Source organism: Procambarus clarkii, chromosome 31 (assembly GCF_040958095.1).
Source record: "Procambarus clarkii isolate CNS0578487 chromosome 31, FALCON_Pclarkii_2.0, whole genome shotgun sequence".
NCBI classification, from domain to species: domain Eukaryota; kingdom Metazoa; phylum Arthropoda; class Malacostraca; order Decapoda; family Cambaridae; genus Procambarus; species Procambarus clarkii.
The window spans coordinates 12,772,828-12,788,130 of NC_091180.1; the positions used below are offsets into that span (position 1 = coordinate 12,772,828).

The 15,303-nt window shown below is 39.1% G+C and overlaps 1 protein-coding gene across 1 annotated transcript in view; it reads left to right on the forward strand.

The window, feature by feature from the left end:
* Cand1 (Cullin-associated and neddylation-dissociated 1) overlaps window positions 1-15,303 on the forward strand; it is a 76,333-nt gene that overhangs the window by 24,461 nt on the left and 36,569 nt on the right. Inside the window, exons 7-11 of the mRNA XM_045743059.2 lie at window positions 1,126-1,234; window positions 3,701-3,840; window positions 4,608-4,768; window positions 6,572-6,777; window positions 10,671-10,825. Of these exons, the coding sequence (XP_045599015.1) occupies window positions 1,126-1,234; window positions 3,701-3,840; window positions 4,608-4,768; window positions 6,572-6,777; window positions 10,671-10,825 (771 nt within the window). The remainder of the gene's footprint in view (window positions 1-1,125; window positions 1,235-3,700; window positions 3,841-4,607; window positions 4,769-6,571; window positions 6,778-10,670; window positions 10,826-15,303) is intronic.

Here is a 15,303-nt window from a genome sequence, read left to right on the forward strand (position 1 = left end):
GAGTGATGTCACTCATACCATAATGGATGGCATGAGTGAATGTTAGAGGGCCAACCTTGCCGTATGTGCAAGGTCTGATTTTATTGTTGTCATCCTTCCGAGTGTTGATCGAAGTAGTCAGCCCGCACTTCTCACCTCAGCACCTGCAACGGGCATAGGTGGAAACCATGACATACCCAGTGGCGTATACCTGTTTATCAGTGTGGTATCACGACACGACAACTGTCAGTGAATGAGAGTGTATTCATGACATGACAACTGTCAGAGAATGTGAGCTTCACATAGACCACACACACACACAGTTATTGTGTGCTGTCAGTGTGTATGATTATTATATGTGCCACTGACAGTGTCATTGTTGCTCTCTTGTGCATGATTATTGCTGCAGTATCCTGACTGAAACTCCTGTGTCATTTTTGCATACTGGCATCATTTGGAAAGCCATATTAGGGATTCGTTGTCAACCTTGTTAAGAGAGGTTTTTTCCACGAGTGGACTATCATTAAATAATGAGGCATCCCAGATCTTTCTAATGTGGTAATAGCTTTGCTGACACCATTCTAGAATAACTCAAACACCCGTTGTATTGCTTATGCTAGTTAAGCCTGGCCCCCCCTCCCCCCTTATCGGGCTTGGGAAGTAGAACTCCCAGAGCTCCTTCCTGGTACAGTCCAGGTACATGCTGTGTTTCATTGAACCACATCTAAATACTGACACTACTCGCACTTAAGCCTTCAGCCCCGGTGTCTTAAGCAACAAACTACCGATTAATCCCTAATCTATAAAAAGAGAGTCCCTTAAAGTGGTACATGTTGCATTGAGGAGAGTCCTATGACCAATGTAGATGAGGTCCCGGTGTAGCTAGTTTGAGGAGGGACCACCCCAGGACCCTTACTTGACTGTACAACCCAGGCCCTGTACACTTGCTCGCGTATTTTGCTGGATTCTGCCTGCTTTGTGGAGCATCTGCCTTATGCATATTAGTAATGTTGTATGCAAGTGCAATCAGGAAAAAGCAATATTACCACAGTGACTTATATTTGAATTTATCCAGATTGGTACCCTGATGCATTTACCAGAGAATTGTCAGAAACCAATGCCTAATAAAAAATTTTGTCTGCTCAGGTACGTCGCTCATCAGCAAAGTGCTTGGAAGCCGTAATCTCAACCAGACACGAGATGCTGATTGAATTTTACAAGACAGTGTCTCCTCAGCTCATTACCAGGTTTAAAGGTTTGTACATCACTTGACAGAAGAGTTTGATTTTGTTCTGAATATATATGATAAGGACATTCAAAAGGACAAAGGCAATGTTTATAAGAGACTAAATAAAAGCTACAGTACTCTGGATGGAGTCAATAAATATTAAACCAATTAACATTGCTTTTTAATCAATAGTATGTTCTTTATATCATCATCATCATCCAATTTCCCACTTTTGGTTGAGGAGGCAACAACTGGCATAAAATGGGCAACATCATAAAGAATATTATAGCTATTAGAAAAGTAGCACTTGTTTATTTATGACACAAGCCACACATCATATTCCAATAAGTATCACCACACTCATCCACAGCAGTGCCCTTCCATAGGCAATTGTTAAATTTATTTTATTGAACATTTTTTATTTTTATATTAGGATTAACTGCTATCATATAGACTGTGGGTTGGTTGGTGTTGTCGTCGTTGATCCTTCTCTATGGACAACCCAACCCACAACTCGGCAGAGTGCTTATACTAGGAGATCACCCTTGGCGCTTCTGGCTCTTGGAGAGGGCTCAACGTCACACGTTCAGGGGATGCGGCTCCAACACTTAGCCTCGTTGTCACGTGCACACACCCACTCGAGCCGCTGTGACTCCCCACTCTCTCCTTATGAGATATGATCTCCTCAATCCCCCTATGACTTACCAGTATTACCTCCTACCCTGTCCACAGCAGTGGTTCATGGTTCTTCCTCTCTCTCTCTCCTTCTTTACTACCTCCTGGGAAGCCTCACTAGGACAAGGGCAAACACCAGCAAATTGTGACACATTTACTGAACAAAGCACATACACGATACATACACACATATAATAATAATGAATCCTATACTCTATAATATCCAAATCAGGTTGCACTCCAATACCATCAGAACTCTATTATCAGCTTATCAAGTGGTATCCTATCTCCTGGTTCACCACCTGATACTATTAACCTCCTCAAGTTGGTCAAGCCTACACACTGTTGCACCATCAGCAAGATAACATATATATATATAGAAAACCAGCATTTGAATGCAATAACATATACCAGTATAAATGTTCATTGATACTTCAATATAAAAAAACTCCTTGACATAAGGATGCCAACAGTCACTCACCTCTCACTGCGTCTTGCACGCTAATGACAACCAAACATTATCAACTCCCTACTAGTAATCCACCAGAACTTCCCCTTCCACCTCTGGAAGTTCACTACCCTAATATCTTTAGGTTTTGCCGGGCTTCACTACCAGGATCCTCTGCAGCTCCTCCAGGCTGCTATCATGAAGTTTCCTTGTGCAACTACGGTGCTTCACCCTTCTGTTAGGTTCTTCCACAGCTCTCTTGGCTGCTACACCACCTCTACAGAAGCAAGTGACACTCCTCTTCATTGCTGCTTCTCCTCACAGCTCGAGGTCCTCTGCTCCACTACCTTGGAGTCTCATCAGCTACTTCATCTGCTGGCTTCGAAGTTCTCAGCAACTTCTTCCCCAAAGAGACAAACCTGCAACCCATCGACGTTCCAATAAAATGTTCCCCTTTAACACATAAACAAAAATAACCACACAATATGCTTGCCTCAAACCTCTATCTGTCCTCTACATACAGTGGAGTGGACTCCCCCGTTTTGGGCGGGTCCATACTCCACCTCGCCTGGCGGCGGTCCTCACTCACTGGGAGGGTCTTCCTCCATCCGGAGCCGGGCTCCCTCAGTCGTCCGCCAGCGCTCAGAGGGGACGGACGTCGCTCCGTGTTCCTCCCTCTCCACTCTCTTATTTCAGGCTTTCTGCCTTATTAAAATATGTCTAACTTATAAATAAACATCGCTACTGTCGCTGGGCACACGACCAACTACAAGTGATCACTAAGAACTGGCGTATATCGTGCTTACCACAGATTAATTGGTCGAGGGCGCTTTCCCTCTGACGGCGTCTGGTCAGGGCGCTCCCACGGCCCACAATAATGCCTCCGGGCGGCTTAATATTCACTAATTATCGTCCACGACTTGAGACCACACGTCCCCAGCTCGATTCCACAGCTGGCACGTCTGCACACTTCTCTTCTCTTAGAGATATATCACTAGGGGTTCCCTTCTGACGGGAGCTCAACGGAGCGCGGCTTCCCCCTGCGATGTCTGGCACTCAAGTGAGGTCAAGGTCCTCCGGAAGCGAGCCTCACGCCTCCAGCAAAATGTCCACATCTCCTAGCCAGTCATTTATCTATTTTCTTCTGCATTGCCCATAATCTCAAACTGTTACACATATCCAACCAACTATTTTACATATGCGTTATCACCTCAATACTTTCTAGACCTTCTAATTAGGTCTGGCTTGCTGAATAACTCTCAAGAAGGGAGACTCGTTTCTCCTGCAGGCTGAGATCATAACACTGCATGAAGGCATTTTACAGTGCGTGAGTTTATTAATAAAACTTTTATGTGGTCCTCTGGGTTCAGAGCGAGAAGAAAATGTGAAGGTGGACATCTTCCATGCGTATATGGCTCTCTTGCGTCAGACTCGGCCATCCCTCAGCCTCAGCCTTGACCCAGATGCCATGGAGCAGGAAGAAGGTACCATCTCCATGCTAAAGCAACAGGTAGGAACGCTTCTCTTGTAGTTATTATTCTGCTAGGGTCTGCATCTATAATTATTTTCTGGAGGACTATTGGGCATTATTTAGTTTTTCAAATGTTCTGTCATTGATTCTGTCAGTTTATGACAAGTGTTAATTTCGATGTCAAGGGCCATGACTCGAGGGCCAGGGAGTTTAGTATCACCGTTAGTGCATTTTCAGATATAAACAAAAACTCAATTAAATTATTGTTTAGTTTAATACTAAGTGGGAGCAAACTGGAGGCAATGGTTCAGAGTGAAATTGCTCAATAATTCTAAGTTGGTGAGTTAAATAGAAGCTGCTTATTAATAATTTATGCCTCAGCATTGTGGGAGAGTTTGTAGTTTTTAAATGCAACTGTTATCTGTTGACCAAACCATACATCAGAAGATGGAGAAACGACATTTTGGTCCGTTTTGGACCATTATCATGTCATGTGTCCACATGCGACTTGATAATGGTCCAGGATGGACTGAGACATCGTTGTTTCTCCATCTTCTGATGTGTGGTTTGGTCATCATATCTTCAGCCACGTTGTTGTGACTCATTGTCTGTATACTACTGTTATCTCATCCTTCTGCTCATTTTGAGTCCTTCATCAATAATGTAGAGTTACTATAATTTATTATATTTGCCCCTAAAAGATATTGATGCCATATTCTTGCATAAAGGTATTCCTGTTTAATTTTCATGTACAGTATTATGAGTCAATTACTGACTGTTGAGGGCACTCTCCTGTTCCTATGCAGGTGCCAGCTTTGGTGAAGTCTGTTCACAGACAAATGAGAGAGAAGAGCATCAAGACCCGTCAGGGATGTTTTGCGCTGCTGACAGAGTTGGTACAAGTGTATCCTGGAGCTCTGACTCATCACATACCTGTGCTTATTCCTGGCATTCAGTTCTCACTTGGGTAAGTGTTTTGAGTCTTTCTTAGGCAATGGCTCCATGTCCTGTTTCAATAAGTGTTGGTAATTTTAATTGGTAAAGTGTTTCCTGCGAAAGTGTTGGAGCGTTTGTTTGGTAACGTGGTTCTCTTTGTTGCACGGGTAGCATTTAATTTTTTTGATAATGGTTTTGCTTCATACTTGGGTAACTCATTTATTGCTTGGGTAAAATTTGCAGTTCTCTCTTGTTTGAATATTAGAGTTCAATCCTATTTGTTTTATTTATGGTAAAAAATAAAAGGAATCATTTTCCTGTTTTGCTTAAATTCAGTTTTGTGTTTTTGTTTTTTAGGCAGTTTTCCCACCCCGGGTATTCAGGTAACACGCATCAGATAAAAGTTTAAAAAAATAGTTTAACACAGGAATCAGGAAATAACATTACAAAGTTCAAGTGTAAATCATGGGCACACACTGAGCATGTGGTGATGCCCGTCTACTGTACTTGTCTTCCTCTTGGCCAGTCTTTACCCTTGAACAGCACCTATGAACAAAATTGTCATATCGTCTATATGCAAAATATTAAAAAAAAAAATACAAAAAAGTTTATCATAGCACCTCTGGAGAACACCTTTGCAATTTATATTCAAAATGAAAGAAAAACACGAAAATAAGTGAAAGTTTAGTTTTGCTGGGTGGAAGTGCTCTGCATGGCTGCATCTGTCACTTGTCAACACCCGGTGCTCGACTTGGCTGACGCTTGTTATTTTATCCTCGGATGTTTAACTGATTGTTTTACTGTATCGCATGTTTTTCTTTGTTTATATCCACAGAGTTATTATCTGGTTTTACATTTCATGTAAAACCAGACAATAATTGTCTAAATTGTCATATGAGGATGAGCACATTTCCCCTAGTAACATTCATGACAATAACTGCATTCATACCCATGAAATGGTAGCAGGATTTTTATCATGAGTCAAGGTAAACTCCATTACATCCACATAGACCTATTATATCCATATTACGTACTATCATTCAGGTAAAGCTAAGATGATGATTGTTTAAATCGTCACATGACGATAACCGCATTACCCTGAAGATTGTCAAGAGACAATAGTCGCTGCCTAGGGGTTAAATATATTGTGCCAATCAACTTTTGCTACTTCATCATAAAGAAAAGGATAGAATTCGTTTTCTAATTTGAAAATAACAGAGATCGGAAAGTTCTATTTTGTGTGCAAGAAATTTGAGAATGGTGTTAGAGAGTAGAACTTGGGCTCAGGTGGTATTACAGACGAGACAAAGTAACATCACATTTTTTACATTTATTTCCATGTTCTAAGTCAATTTATGCTACTTTATTATACAGAACAGCACTCTAAATGACAAAGATAGAAGATATGCAAGTAATTAATACAAGGAAACAGTAAATACTAGAAGTACTAAGCAAATTATCAAAACAGTAATGTGGGTAAATTTACATGTTCAGTGTCCATGCAGAATACAAATATTTTGTTGACTGATAAATTTTTGTCATTTAGGATGTGAAACCTCTTGGAATTTTAAGCTGCATTCACAGTTGCTATAAATTTCTGAATGCATTGTGCCTATTAGCCTCACCTTTACGTAGTTTTCAGATTTTTAAATTTGATAAGTGTAATGTAATATTTGCATAATATACTCAAACGTTGGAGGTGAAACTTGTATAACATTATGATATACCCATAACCATAATCAAATTGCAAGTTGATACTTGTTCAGGATGTATCAAAATTATTTGATTTTGATCTCTAGATTGTTTGTTGTATCTAAGTTTATTTCTTCCCTAGTGATAAGAACAGCAGCAGTAATATGAAGATCGACACGTTGGCCTTCGTGCATTGCTTGTTAATACACCACAGTGGGGAAGTGTTTCATCCTCACATTGGTGAGCTACTGCCTCCGGTGGTGACGTGCGTAGCCGATCCATTTTACAAGATCACAGCCGAGGCGCTACTTGTGCTGCAGCAGATTGTCAAGGTCATCAGACCCCTAGGTATGACACGTGTAGTATCAATCCTCTGTGTGTGTGTGTGTGTGGCAAGTTGCAAGATGAGTTGCTTCTTTGTGTTGACACATGACACGTTGAATGTCTTTATCTTAATTAACATACAATATAATATTAATAATACTAAGATGTCAATTTGTTAGATGTGACAGCACTATAATAGTTAATACTTTAACATAATTAACATAATGAATTATGTTAATACTTAACATACAGCTATACCTATTTACCTACACACATGAAGGAATAATCAACAGCCCCCTTTCCCCAATTCTGATTGCCCATGCTTGCTGCTACTTTTGTAAATAACTGGTATTTTGTTTTTCCTATGCCAAACTGCACTGTTAACTGGGGAAGATCTTAAGAGCATTACGTTAATGGGTTAGTCTCCCGGCCTCTCTTTTGCCCACCTGTGTAAACAATTCTAACTACCACATCCCACGGCCACAAATGTTCACCAGGAACATTTCATGAACACTTCATAATTGTTGAACTGAGTTGAACTGTTACAATGTGACCAACCTTCATAGTAATTAAGCTATTTCTTAGGTTCTTATGTACATGATGAGAGCCCCCGCTGTAATCAAATAAATGCCTCGAGCACACGTGATCTAGTTATCTCGGACTAGAATGTCATTACCTGATTCCTATATTACTTATTATTATTTTGAAATATATTATGTGTGACTTTAGAAACCGTGATACGTCCCCGAGGTACTGTTAGAAAGAAGGAAATATAGACAGCTTCAACCTAGGGGGGAAAGCTGAGCATGTGGAAATAAAACATGCCAGCATCATAGAGCAGCATGAATACTCTGTGGAATTGGCCAATAGAATAAATGGAGAAATAAATGAAAGAGCTTAGGCCTTACACGTGTGGGGTCCATGGTTCGAGTTTCCTAGTGCCCAGGTGAATGGGATAAGTGGATATTTTTAGATTCTAAATAATCCTTGGTAATTAATGGGTTATAAATAGGGCTGTTGACATATGGAGTAACTTCCCAGGTAATAATAGGTGTGGGATTGTTGGATTATTTCAAGCATGTAGTTAGAAGTGTATGTGAGTGAGTTTGTTTAGGTGTCGGCTGCCTCTCGTGGTTTCATAGGCCTTCTGCACTATCATCTGTTTTTATGTGCATAATGCCATGTTCAAAATTGCCCCCAAGCATGGTGCTATGTTCAAAATTGTCCCCAAGCTTGGTGCTATGTTCAAAAATTCCTCCAAGCATGGTGCTATGTTTAAAGTCTCTGGCAAGTAATCTTAAACTTAGCTCCAAGCACTCCTTCATACACTGAGATGGGCATCTGGGAGGTTTACCTGTTCTGGATACCCTTAGAAGGGGTATTCCTAGAGGTAAGCAAGGCATCAGCACTACTAAATGCATAACTTTTTATTCAAATAGGAAATCAACAATATTAAGAAAATTTAAAAATTAACTGATATTGCTTGTGGGCAATATCAGGCATCTCAGTTTGATGTTTTATGTAACAGATGTTGTGGCATTTGGATTAAGTTATCCTTGTAGCTATGACAATTGTGATGCTGCAAGGATATGTAACTCTTGGTGATTGTTATAGCATCATGCTAGTAGTAAGGCTCATAGAAATGCAGTAGTATCGTTTCTTTTAGGCCTGTTAAACTACTGCAAATTAGGCAAATAAAAAAACTTACCTATTTTACCAGTATATTACATTGGATGCAAACACCGCTCCACTGACCAACTCGTGATTGTATAATACAGTAAATTTATGCATACAGTAACTTCTCAAAATATCAGGCTGACACACTACAATACAATAGCAAAGAATGTAATTGACAAGATGAAATATAACTTCCTGATATTGATAATGATTAATCCTAAAATATGTCAATTTACTAATAGAACAAAAGCTTTATAATTGTCATAATTAGGAACCAGGAAATACCAGGACCAGGAAATACCTGGGTCATAACAGTTGAACATGGGGGTAATGTACTACCATGTACTGTCCCTCTGCTGTACAAAAATCTTTACAAACACTGATGATGTACTGATGATATAATTAGCATATGTTGCATATTCTGTTACATACTTCATCTCTGTAACTAACATAATTGATTTTTAAATATGAAGTTAACACTTTCGCGCTCTCGGCGCTCAAAAAAAAAACAATACCCCAGATGCTTTCGGCACTTCGCGCGCCTACGCGGTAAGACCGAAAAAGTGTACACTCTTTTGACTGTCCTGACAATAATTGAAGGCGCACGTATTTAAATTTGGTATCACTGTGTTCGCAATGAAATTGTCTATAAGAGCATACCTATAAAATGCCGCCCAAGCATAAGGAGTATCAACACCAAATAAAAAACTATGCAGATCACTTGCCGAGAGCGCCAAACAGCAACAAAATGTTTCCACTTTCTTAATGGTTGCGAAGCCTACAGTTGTCCTACATCGCTAATTTTGGTATCATTGGAATCGCAATAAAATTCTCTACACGGACATATGCATATGAATGTTTAATATAGGTAATTGCCCACCCGCAAGAGTGTGTGAAGTGGAGAGTAGTTAGCCGCGAGCGCACTGGCGAAAACACAGGGGGGAAATCATGCTTGGAAAGTTTATACGTTTCCTGACCCTACTTTTCTATGTACGTATTTCTTTTTTATACCAATGTGTTCGCAATAAAATTTTCTATAAGATGAACTATATAACATTGGTACAAAGCATGTGTAAGAGAAGCGCCAAATATAGAACCACGTCGCTCAGTATGCGTTCGCGGCAGAAACGAACGCATTGTTTTCGTTCGTTTGATGTTTGTCATGTTTATACTTGTTGAAACATTTTATAATTTGTATGACAGTGATCGCAGTAAAATTCCCTACACAGACATATACATAACACATACAAATATTTCCCACGTGTTGGATATATCAACGGCTAAAGGGAACCCACTGCCACACGCTCGCCACACCCCCAAACATACTTTGTGTATTTTTTTTTTACTCATAGAAGTTTATGTGATATAATATTCATTCTGGTACCAAAAAATTCGCAAATAAATTCTCTACAAAACAAAAGTATCCCCATCCATTTCGGTTAAAAAATGGAATTTATAGAAATATTTTTTCGATTGACGAGAAAAGTAGGCAGTTATGCGGAATCGTAAGAAAAACCAGTGACGAGTTATCTCTAATATAAAGCGCGAAAGTGTTAACTGGCCTATTGAGAAATCCAGAAAAATGACAAATTCAGAATGGTGTTAGTCTTATCTGTTTTGGGTAATAAGGTCATACAATAGGCAGCTCAATACATATTGATACATTATACATTATCAATACAGCTTGATACATTTCCCCATACCTAGTCAGCTGTCTTGATATATTCCTCCATAGAAATCCTCCTGACACCATAGGTGGTCCACTAGTTTGATACACCTCTGTAGGTAGTCTGCTGGTTTGATACTCCTCCATAGGAAGTCTGCTAGCTCGATACATTCTTCCATAAATAGTTCGATATATTCATCCATAGTTAGTCAGGAAGCTCGATACATTGCTTGGTAGAAAGGTAGTTTTCTTGGTATAATACTACAATAAATGTCTAGCTAAGTCAATACATTCCTCCAGACTAACATCCCTTTTACCCATATAATTTCACGTCGTCCTATCTTTTCACATTGCTCTTGAATTTGGATGGTCGAAGGTGTCACAATTTCACTTTTAACATTCTCTAAGCTCCTAGGATAAAATTTGTTAGGACTAGCTATTTTCTTTTGTGGTGTGTTGTGTTCTACGTACATTAATCAAACAATGCCTTGTTCATAGTTTATTATTGTTAGAGCTGATTTTATATTCTGTATTACACTAAATTTGTTTTACACTATATTTTGTGTTACACTAGATTTGGCGTCGTCGTTTGACTTCACTCCGTACACGGGTGACCTGTATCATTGCACGTTAGCAAGATTACGGGCCGCGGATCTGGACCAGGAAGTGAAGGAACGCGCCATTGCTTGCATGGGACAGATCATCTCGCACCTTGGTGACCACTTACAGGTAAGTGTGCAGGATGTGTGTACTTGATGTGGGGTCAGCATTTGTTATATGACTATTGACTCATACCTTGTGATGCATTCTGAATTGAGAGCCTTGTTCATAAATATAGCCTCAAGAGTCCACATACCTGTGGATGTTTTAAGTGCCTATTAACACTATCGCGCACCGGGCAGGCGCGCGGTCAGCTTAGAGGTCATGCGCCGAGCGTGCGGGCGAGCGTGCGGTGACACCTAAATGTGTATACTCGTTTCAGCTTTCTCACCTTAATTCTCGTGCTACGTCGCTCGTTTTGGTATCATTGTGTTCTCAATTAAATTCCCTACAGGTGTGTGTATAAATATAATGTCCAAAAGCCTGGCGTGACTCCCAACAGCAAAGCCTAAAGTCGGCAAAAGTTACCCATGAGCGCACAAAATCAGTAACATGTGCATACTCGTTCCATTTTTCTCACCTTAATTCTCGTGCTACATCGCTCGTTTTGGTATCATTGTGTTCGCAATTAAATTCTCTACAGATGTGTATGAATATAATGTACAAAAGCTTGGAGTGCCTCCCCGCAGAAAAGCCTAAAGTTACCCGTGAACGAGCACCAATTTGTACACTGCAACCTAATGTGTATACTCGTTCAATTTGATAACATTAAATTTCGTGTTACGTCTTTCATTTTGGTATCAAATTGTTCACAATAAAAAGGTTCGTATTTTAAAACTAGTCCCACATTAATAGAACAATAACTGGAATTTTAACAAATATTTTAATTCTGGACGCTCATCATCACAAAATTATTTATATCTTTCCAGTGTTCTGACATAAATTTTTGTGTTACATCTTTCATTTTGGTATCAAATTGTTCGCGACATAAAGGCGAGCATTTTAAAACTAGTCCCAAGATAATAGGACAATAAATAGAATTTTAACAAATATTTTAATATTTTGACTAAAAGCCTATTTATAATCTTTCAAGTGTTCGGACATCAAGTTTCATGTTATATCTTTCATTTTGGTATCAAATTGTGCGCAATCTAAAGGCGCTTATTTTGATACTATCCCGAGGTCGATTGGATAAAAAATGAATTTTATACAAATATTTTTTGTAGTGGACGCAAGTCCGGTCCAAAGTTAGGACTCGGGAGAAAAATAATGGACGCGAGTCCGGTCCAAAGTTACCGATATTGTTAAGTTAATTATCAATAGAAAGTGCCAAATATTGCTCCCTGTAGATGCTACTAAGTAAGGACTATTATATTGCATTGGAAAGGATATAAGACAGTCTAATGAGCTGGGATTTGAGGACGGAGTGAAGGAATGGTGCCTAACCAATTGGATTAACGGGGATCAAATGCCGACCCTGCAAGATGTGAGGTTATTTCTTGCTTTAATTGGTCCATATGTAAGAGGAATGGCAGTCATCAGAAACTGATCAACATGTTCCCACTTCCTCATTCTAGCATCTGTTAATTCAATTCTCACTCATTTGGGTAATCATGTCTAATCATCATTTATTAATGGTATAATCTTTGTATGTTTAGGATTCTTCTACAAGTTGTCTCAAAGAATTTTTTTTTATAAGGCTGTAAATGGTACTAGGTATTGTTAGAACACTAAGTGTGAGTTTGAAAGATGAGAGAACATTGATACAAATAGTACAGTAAAGTGCTGTGCATTTTTCATCCATCTAGAACTTGTAAATTTAGCTTCCTGTGTGTTTTCTTAGCTGTGTCCACAGAGGGGAGCTAGCTGTAGAACCTCAGCTCATAACTGTTGTACCTGGTGAATTCATACCACCTGAGCTTCCAGAACTCATACTTGCTATTGAAGCTGTGAATGACGGCAATTCTACCTCGAGCTCATTCCACTGTTTATCATACTAACGGCACTTGAACATTTTCTTGCAGTTTTCTGGTTTCCCGGACCAACAGAGTATATGCTATATATAGCAACCCGTTCTTGCACTTTCTTTAAGTCAATATTGACTTATTAAATAAGTGCATATGTGGCATACTAATTTATTGTGAATATTTTAGTTTACCTTGAAAAGCTTCATAGAAAACACCGACCTTACCTAACCTTTTTAGTATGTTAAGATAAGCATCTTATTGGTTCGTAATTACAATTATTACTGAACCAATTATAGGTATAGGTTAAGTAATAATTGTAATTACGAAGCAATAAGATGCTTATCTTAACATACAAAGAAGGTTAGGTAAGGTCGGTGTTTTCTATGAAGCTTTTCAAGGTAAACTAAAATATTCACAATAAATTAGTATGTCACATATGCACGTATTTAATAAGTCAATATTGACTATAGGAAAGTGCGAGAATGGGTTGTATATAGTGTGGGCCTTTCAGCATTATTACCCTGTATAATACCCTAAAGGAAGCTTCCACTACTATTGTTCATAGTTCATTCCGCTTGTTGCCACCTCTATTATATAGGAGCACTTTCTTACATCTCTGACTCGTGTTTCCGATGTCTACCTTTGCTCCGGCTTAACACCTCTCTGAATGTAACCTTTTTATTTATTGTCAGATACTCTTTTTACCCAAGTTTAGCTTCTTTAAGTTATCTCTCATTGCCTCTTATACTAGGCTTTTGTGAAGGACAATAGTAAATGCTTTCTAAAACTGTGGGAAATGTAGTCTTGTGAGTGTTGTTTCTCTGGCCACCATTCGGTTATTGCCGTTCAACTTAAAATTGACAAGCATGAATTTTCCCCTCTAGTTTGTCCTCTCCTTTAGCTTCTTCAATCTCATTTTGGTTATTTTCTCAGTACTTTGCACAGAATGTCTGTTAGTAATACTGGTGTATAGTGCCATCTGTCTTCCCTCCTTTTCTGGAATATTGGATTTACATATAAATCTTATTGGATTTACTTGTTCTACGGTACAAGTACAGTAGAACAACCGTGGACATCTTCAAGAGAAAACTAGATTGTTTTCTAAAAAAAAAAAAAAAAGTGCCAGACTAACCGGCCTGTGGTGGGTATGTGGGCCTGCGGGTCGCTCCAAGCAACAACCTGGTGGACCAAACTCTCACAAGTTAAACCTGGCCTTGGGCCAGGCTTAGGAAGTAGAACAACTTCCAGAACCCCATCAAACAGGTATCAAGCAGGTACCTGGCAGTCTCCTTCATGAACTGTGGTGGTATTTAGTCTGACCTTCCTGCTTTGGTTGGATCGAGGTGCTAAATATATCAGCACGTATATCGAGGTGCTATAAATATACAAGTTTAAATTTAAAACAAATTTGGATAAATTTTTGTTCAGAAATAGGGTTGTTGATTTCTGAGAGATTACTGGGTAACATAGATCTGGGATTGCTGTATTTTTCAGGCATAGGGAAGGTACTGTATTTATGTAGGTGAGTTTGGTTGGTTATAAATAGAAGCTGCCTTGCTCACGTCAGAAGGCTTTTTACAATTACAGTAACCCGTTTCTTTGTTCTTATGTTGCTGTTTTATCCCGTGTGTTTCTTGACTGCCTCATCAGTGTTCCAATGTTGCTGCTTGACCTTAGTTGTGTCCCATCTTCAGTCTCCACTCTGGTTCTGTATTATAGACCTGAAGCCTCTTGTTCTTTTCCCCACACAAACCTCTCATTTTCCATTGGCACTTTTCCCTCTCTTGTTAATGTCATCACATGATCTTTCTCTGCCATGTTCTTCTGTACATGACTGTTCATCATCTTTGGCTGGAACTTTGCTTATGCTCCTTGTTCTTGACCTGCTGTTCTGCAGCTATCCTGCTCTGTGTACATATTTTTGGTTCTCGGTTCTTCCCTGCTAAATTCTGGTCTGTCAGGGACTGTTACCTGTTTCTGTTTGATGCTGAGAACGACGCTATCCTCGAGTGTGAGTAGGAGATTGTTTTTGAAAAGTGTGCATAGTTGTCCTAAATATTTATTTTGGCTAATTGGCATAGCAAAATTTTTATCCTTGTTACAGCAGTCATTTAGCCTTTTAAGGATGGTCATTCTGAATGCTGGTTACTCTTCCATGACTAAACTTTGTAAATGTATAACTAAATATAAATATTTGCAAATACAATTGTACAACAATTCAGAAAATGCGTTTTAAGTTGAATATTGCAAAATTACTTGGCCTTGAATTTTTCCTACATTTGAAATAGGCAAAAATATTATAAATAAATGTAGTGTTATACATAGGAATAAATGGAGTGAGGTGTAGTAACATGAAGGTGTGGAGGCGCTGAGTCTCGCACATCTCTGCCGGACTATAGTGGGGTATGAACCTGAAAATCAAGTTAAAGCAGCAGAAAGGACAATCTGAGAAGCATGTGTGGGTGTTGGAAGAAAAGATCACCCTAGGAATGAAAATGTCATCAAGAGACAAGGAATGCAAAAGTTAATAGAGTGAAAGGTTGAGGAGAGCGTGCCGAGATGATTTGGCTTTGTTGAACAAATGGGTGTTGATAAGACTGGTGATTGAAGTGTATTTAAATGATTTTAATGATAGGAGGA